The 8069-nt window shown below is 36.4% G+C and overlaps 1 protein-coding gene across 1 annotated transcript; it reads left to right on the forward strand.

The window, feature by feature from the left end:
* The first annotated feature begins 223 nt into the window (after positions 1-223).
* LOC127864511 (retinal homeobox protein Rax-like) lies at positions 224-7177 on the forward strand. The gene is made up of 5 exons (XM_052404169.1): positions 224-431; positions 2400-2594; positions 3114-3271; positions 3499-3574; positions 6849-7177. The coding sequence occupies exons 1-5, from the start codon at positions 224-226 to the stop codon at positions 7022-7024; spliced, it is 813 nt and encodes a 270-aa protein (XP_052260129.1). The 3' UTR covers positions 7025-7177.
* Positions 7178-8069: the final 892 nt, after the last annotated feature.

Consider the following 8069-nt stretch of genomic DNA (forward strand, 5'->3'; position numbering starts at 1 on the left):
TCAGGGTATTCGCCGCCCAATACGACATTAAGCTACATTTTCGGAAACCTTACAACTTCTTGGTAATACTCTTTAATTTACCATATTACATTTCGCTCAATTTCGCTTCCATCACTCTTCATAACACGTCGAATAGAATTACAAATCTTCGCAAATTCGGTTATTTTTTATTTGCACTTTGTTGTATTTTATTATTTGATTTGGTGCATACTACATAAAGGCAATGAATATCAACAAATCTCATGATTCAGCGACGATCGGTTACGGCCGACATGTGGATTTTGCGGCATTCGAGGGTGGAAATCTCACGGGACCGCCCGGGAGAGGCTCGTACTTGGATGCATGTGGATTATACGGACCCATTGTTGATATGTGCCGGGATAGCTCCCTATCCTTCCCCAATGGGCTTGATTATTCGCAGAAAAGTACAGGTACGTTTTTTTCCTGTCATATAGTGCGTGCAAATACTTTATTATTTTTTTTTACTGAAGTAATTAAATGCATTAAACAAAAATATTACATTCGAGTAACATTTTTTAAATGTCATAACACATTACTGGCTGTGACTACCTTTCTATATTTGCATTACTACGCTACAACAAAATTAATTAAACAGTCATTTTATATAAAACGAGTCTGGCGAAGATGCCTAAGTAATAAAGTAGCGGAACTTAGTAAAATTAGACTGATTCAATTTGTACGACATAAAGCGCTAATCGAATTTACCAAAGTAATTTATATATTAAAGAACAATGCATTTATATAAAGGATGTTTTTTTTCCAGAAAGTTTCAAAGATATGCAGTTAGTTTTTTAAATAGTTTATTATGTTGTTGTTTTGAAATACTTTGAAATATATTTTTTTATAAAATTAGTTATACATTAATAAGGCAAGTGTATATGCTTCGTGATTGGATAGTATGATTTTGGGGGTTTTAAGTTTAAAAAATGACGTATTATACTTTGTATTGATAATGTTCAATTACTTAAAAAAATTTATGAAAGAAACCCAACACAATCGACTGCTATTTCATATGAGTCGCGTTCTGAGAAAACTGGGCATAATGCATGTGCGTAAAGTTCGCACAGGCTAATCAAGGACGACACTTTCCGCTTTTATGACATTTTTCGTTTAAATGAAGTCTGTTCTTAGCAAAAATCCAATGTAGGCGGAAAGTGTCGTCCCTGATTAGCCTGTGCGGACTGCAAAGGCTAATTTGGGACGACACTTTACGCACATGCATTATGCCCAGTTTTCTCAGAACACGACTCATATAAATAAAAGAGCCGCACTCAGGGAAACTGGGCTTACTGCATGTGCTTGAAGTATCGTTCCAGATTAGCCTGTGCAGTCCACACAGGCTTATATTGGACGTTACTTTCCGCTTTCATGGAAAACATGGATAAAGAATCATCTTCTTAACGAAAATCCGTTCCAGGCGGATGTGTCCTGCCTTACGTGCGGACTAAACATGCCAACCTAGGAACGGTACATGCTTAAAGCTTGGTTTTCCAAGACACCGACTCATATGCATTTAGAGAAATTGTATTCACCATATTTAAAATATATAAATTATAACATTATGCCACGTATAAAACTATTTGTGCTGAACATTATGATAATATATATTCAATCGTTTGTCTAAGCAATAACTTAATATATTTCACAACCAATATATTTAATACCCATAGAAAGTTTATGTCTGAAGTTGTTGAAAACTCAAACAATCGCATGCATTTTTTCATATCATTATCTGACAACATTTGAAATCCAAGTGACAAAATAATAAAATACGTTACCATGGATTTTTAATGTTGAAATTTATATTCATCCCACCAGGATTAATTAACAGTAACCAAATCAACGTTGCGCATTCGCCATGTTTTCTGATCTGGAATTTTGAAATTAGTGAAATTTAGTTGGTTCTATACTATCAACTCGTAATTAATTGGTAACGCTCGGATGTAGATTAATGAATGTTTGTGCGTTATGACCGTTAATATGATATTTAATTATATAAAAGATCCGTTTTTCTTTTAAGTTTTTAATCCATTTTATATGTATGACAAAAATACTAGATAATTATCGCTTACTACTTAGATCGTACTTAATCAAAATAAGGCCTTTTTATTATCTTTCAAATACTTCAATAATGTTTAAAACGCATGCACATTTGTCTAATACTTGTTGAGTGTTATTTGTGATCCAACCTATAACTTAAGCCTTCTTATCTCTCTTCACACATACATTATGTATGTATTTTTGAGGGACGACACCAACTTAATGTGTTTTCTCGATACACACGCCTGTGTCAAATATTACAACATAATAGTTTAGATATATTCGAAACTAAATTGACCAATATTTTACGGATTCATATTATAATTCTGTGTTTGAAGGATTTCACGAGAGAAAACCCCGCAATCCAGGTGATATTAATGACGCAACTAATGGCGTCAGAACTCGGCCAATTTGTGACACATCGTCAGGATACGAGGTCTTGAAACGGTCACGTGACGAAAAGACACCGGACAGCGGAAAGAATGATTCAAAACGGCCCATCAACGAAACTGAAGAATCCAAACAACTTGAATGTGAGTTTAGATTTTACTTATTGGATTGTGTGTACAAGCCTAGGTTTAGAACTGATCCTTAATTGTTACATGAAATACTAAAACGTTCAGACTAATATATGTAGATCTATTGGACAATGGAAAACTGTACACATTTCATATCTAGCGGTAAAGAGAATTTTGTTAATAAAATCTTTTCCTGCATCACTTTACATACAAATTTGTATGACGAAACAGTACCTCTTTTATATAAATTACAAAAATATATATGAGCGTGTATGATCATTCAAGGGAATTACAAACTATTGTTTTCTGGACACTGACGTAAATTTGGATGCTTTCAAGATAAGAAATAAAGTGGGTCGTGCTAACATTAATCCGTTCTTCAATTGTTTACATCTTATTTTCTACAACTTTAAATATGATATGAAAAAAGTTTATCGCTGAAGTTTGATTATTTTCAAAATACATTTTTTTTAAATTTATAATCAAGCTTTAAATTTAAAATTCGAAATGCAAGAGATTTATCCATTACTGCAGCGCTTGCGTGTAAGCGAAAACAGAGACGATATCGGACTACTTTCACTAGCTACCAGCTCGACGAATTGGAACGTGCTTTTCAACGGACGCATTACCCTGACGTGTTCCTGCGCGAGGAAATGGCTCTGAAAATTGACCTGACAGAAGCAAGAGTTCAAGTAAGTTTTAACTGAATAAGACATAACTCTGTCATATTTGTGTGTGCACCGTGTTGTTAAATTGTGGATAAAATAAGTCGCAATTGCAAAGAAGTTTAAGGTACAATGTATTTGTATTTACAATGGGCTATAAGTGACGAAATAAAGGTTTATATAATTAAGTATGAATGCTAAACGTGTTTTCCCAAAGTACTCCACTATTGTTATATTTTATATATGTGTTCCAGGTGTGGTTTCAAAACCGACGAGCAAAATGGAGAAAACAGCAGAAACAGATAGACAGTCACGCTGCAATCCAGCAAGGTATATAGTGATGCTAATAATTTTAAATTACCCGTGCTCTGGGAAAACCCGGCATACTAAATGTGCGTGAAGTATCGTCCCCGAATAGCACGTGCAAACCAAACATGAGTCTGGGACGACATATTTCGCGTTTATGGATTTTTTCCGCTTGATGGGATTGTTTTTAAAACAAAAATCAAGTCTTAGCCGTTCGAGATTAGCCTTTGTGAACTGCACAGGCTAATTGGGTCAGATACTTGACGCGAATGTTATAAGTCCGAAATTCCCAGAGTACAGGGTTTCAAATACAATTTCAACGACGTTTAAATGAATCTGTTGTAAACGGCTGAAACCCCAATGTAAAGATAATGTCTGTTGGGCGCGTAATATTGTTGTCATCTACATGGCGGTTCAAAGTGTGATCAACAGCTGAATGAGGCCACAGGCAAGGAACATTCTTAGGAGTACGCACTTACGGACTAATGAACAAAAAATATTAAATAAACACGAAAATATGCGTTTGTTTTGAATGATAAATGAATGAATGAATACATAGATAAATAAATAAATGAATAAAAGAATAAATCAATATTTGAATACATGAATTAATGAATAAATGAATTAATGAATAGATGAATAAATGAATGCATTAACGAATGACCGTCCTATGAATACTCGGATGTCAGTTAACGTTACGCGCCCCCCCCCCCCCCACCCCCACCGTATTGGTACTTAAACTTTGCACGGAAAAAAGGAATGCCGTTTAGCAAAGAACATAAACATTTACGGAGTGAATGATTAGCAATCATTTTAAATTTTTAAATGAGCGTAGTTCCGTCTATGCAGTAAAGTCTACATGGCGCATAAATTTGGTGTGTCTTTTTTTGAAATTGATCTCGTTTGAAAATCACAACTTAATGGACATTTTTTTTTATTTAATTGTTTGCACACCTTTATTCTTACATAACCTTAACGAAAATGTGCAAAACTTTCTTATATGAGTCTTATTTGTAGCTCACCTGAGCATAATGTGCTAATGGTGAGCTTTTGTGATCGCCTTATGTCCGTCGTCCGTCGTGCGTTGTGCGTTGTGCGTCGTGCGGCGTCAACACTTGCCTTGTAAACACTTTAGAGTTCACATTTATTGTCCGATCCTCATGACATTTTGTCAGAAGATTTGTGCTAATGATATCTCGGACGAGTTGAAAAATGGTTCCGGTTGGTTGTAAAACATGGCCGCGGGGCATTTTTTCTTATATGGCTTTAGTAAAACCTTGTTAACACTCTATATGTCATATTTATTGTCCGATCTTCATGAAACTTAGACAGAAGATTTGTCCAAATGATATGTTTGACGAGTTCGAAAATGGTTCAAGTTGGTTCAAATCATGGCCACAGGGAGCAGGGCATTCATCCTTATATGTCTATAACGGATCATCATGAAACTTGGTCAGAAGATTTGTCCAAATGATATCTTGAAAGAGTTCGAAAATGGTTCCGGTTGGTTAAAAGACATAGCCTCAAGGGGGCGGGGCATTTTTCATTTTATGGCTATATATGGCTATATAAAATCATTGTTCAGACTCTAGAGACCACATTTATTGTCCGATCTTCATGAAACTTGGTCCGAAGGTTTGTCCCAATGACATGTTGGACGAGTTCGAAAATGGTTGCAGTTGGTTCAAAACCATGGCCGCAGGGAGCGGGGCATTTTTTCTTATATGGCTATATATGGCTCTAGTTAAACCTTGTCAACATTCTAGAAGCCACATGTATAGTCCGATCTCCATGAAACTTTGTCAGATCATTTGTTCTCATGACATATTCGATAAGTTTGAAAATGGTTTTGGTCTCTTGAAAAACATTGCCGCCAGGTGACGAGGCATTTTTCCTGAAATGGCTTTAGTAAAACCTTGTTAACACTATTGATGCCACATTTATCATCCGATCATCATGAAACTTGGTAAGAAGATTTGTCCTAATACTATTTTGGACGAGTTTGAACATGGTTAAAGTTGCTTGAAAAATATGGCCGCCAGGGGGTGGGGCATTTTTCCTTATAGGGCTATTTATGGCTATAGTAAAACCGTGTTTACACTATAGAGGCCACATTTATTGTCTGATCTTCATTACTCATTACACTTAGTCAGCAGATTTGTCTAAATAATATCTTGAATGAGTTCGAAAATGATTCCGGTTGGTTGTAAAGCATGGCCGCCAGGGGACGGGGCATTTTTTCTTATATGGCTTTAGTAAAACCTTGTCATAGCATTTGTTCTAATGATATCTTGGGCTGCACATAACAGGTCAGTTCCACTGGATCTCAAGTGAGCGACTTTGGGCCTTTACACTCTATTGTTTACCTCCTTCACATGGCAAAATGCTCTTTGAAAATGTGTGATAGCGTATATACACATACACAATTTCGCGCGTTACTAAACTATGCGCTAGGCAAGCACATGGGTACGCCCGACTTTTGATTTCGAAATACTTTATATAACAAGACAAATGTGACATTTACGTTTTTCTTACAACGGTATGTAAAAGGGAAATGTGAATTCTACGGAATACCGTTACGGCCATCGTGGTTACACATTTAAATCCAGAGGGCGAGAGTGCGAGAACGCGAAAGTACGATGGCGACAATGCGACAATACGATGACGACAGTGCGACAATGCGAAATTACGATGGCGAGAATGCAAGAACACGATAGTGCGATGACGACAATGCGACAGTGCGGTGACGAAATTGCAACAATACGATGGCGAAAACGCGATAGTCCGATGGCGACAATACGACAACACGATGACGACAGTGCGACAATACGATGGCGACAATGCGATAGTACGATGGCGACAATACGATGGCGACAGTACCATATGACTATCTTTTTGTCGCCATCGTACTATCGCACTGTTTCCATCGCAAGTTTCGCGTTTTCGCATTCTCGCCGTCATACTTTCGGCTTGTCGCCATCGTATTGTCGCACTGTCGTCATCGTATTGTCACATTGTCGCCATCGTACTATCGCGCTCTCGCCCTCTGGATTTAATGGTATTCCGTAGAATTCTATTTGTTTGCATGCAATACGTCTTAGTAGTCTAAAGCAATTATTGTTATACATCTAGGCCAGTGTGTTAAAAACTTGCGACGACCAGAACTCGCATAGTTAAGATTTATTAATATTGAAATATGACATTACCGGAAAATAGTATAATTTGAAATTTCATTTAATGTCGTCTTTCTCGGGGGAAGCATTCCATTTAAAATACATGTATGCCCTTTGCTCTTCAGTGCACATGCAGTCACGTGGTCACACATTTGTCGGAAACGAGGCTCAATCCAACATGTCACACTACCCCGGCATGTCGCTGCCATATCTCCAAAGTAATGGCTCTGGTGATTGGTCTCATTCATTTGGAACACCTTTACACGGAGCGTTCATCAACGATAACGACAAAAGAACATAGGCTACAATTGATAATCCAAAACAATATACACTTGTTGAATTTCTGAAGCTTTTGTGTATCAACATAAAGATACATCTTGTTCGGTCTAACGCATTATAAAAAATAGTTAAAGTTGTTCCTGACGGGTTTCTCCGAAACATTTGTTAGGTTGAAAATGATGAGGACTGAGGATGATTTTTTATCATGTATGAGGATTTTTTTTGATGCATCATTATTGAAACAAACCACGTACCTACACTGAACAATACCATAGGGTGACTGCACTGGTGTTTTTTTTTTCAATTAATCAAACACAAATGTTTAAACGTGTCCATATAAGACCAAACACGTACGAAACTTAGATTAACAGTCCATCGCCAAAACAATTTAGCTACAATCAATGTTGCATTTAACGTATTCCTAAGATAAGTTTAAATTGCGCCAAAAGTCGTCTTGTTCGATATAGTTTGTAAACGTTGCGTTGCGAAACATCACCTATGCGTCAGCTGACCAGTCGCAAAACGTACTAACTCAACTCTGTTATTGATTTACCAGGTTAACATGTGGCCACGCCATTTTTATATGCATTTATTGTTAATTTAACAACTTTGTCCTCTATTACTCCGACTGGACAAAGTAAAGTAAAACAGAGCCGTTTGTAATTGGACTCATTATTTTTATTATTATTTACTACGTTGTCATTTGTGCATACAGAAAACACAAAATGATATGCACATCGATTTGTGTATTTTGTAAGTTTGCTTCGATCAATTATCAGGTAAGAACGTATGTGTTAATTTCGTCCATATGGAGCAATAAAAATCCATTTCTGAAACCTTAATAAATTATCACATTTCTTAGATCCCAGCACAATAAATGGAACGATCGAACACGTTTTGCAAATGACCATCTCTGAACTAACCATGTTGAGGTTATTATCGCTTTGGTGTATGTCCAGTTATTAAAACAATGTGAATCATACCATATAAAAATCTATGTATGGATTTACTGACTCCAATCTTGATTTACGGAGCTTTTTCGTGCAATAAAAATCTTTTCTCTTTAT

This window comes from Dreissena polymorpha, chromosome 1 (genome assembly GCF_020536995.1).
Source record: "Dreissena polymorpha isolate Duluth1 chromosome 1, UMN_Dpol_1.0, whole genome shotgun sequence".
Lineage (NCBI taxonomy): Eukaryota > Metazoa > Mollusca > Bivalvia > Myida > Dreissenidae > Dreissena > Dreissena polymorpha.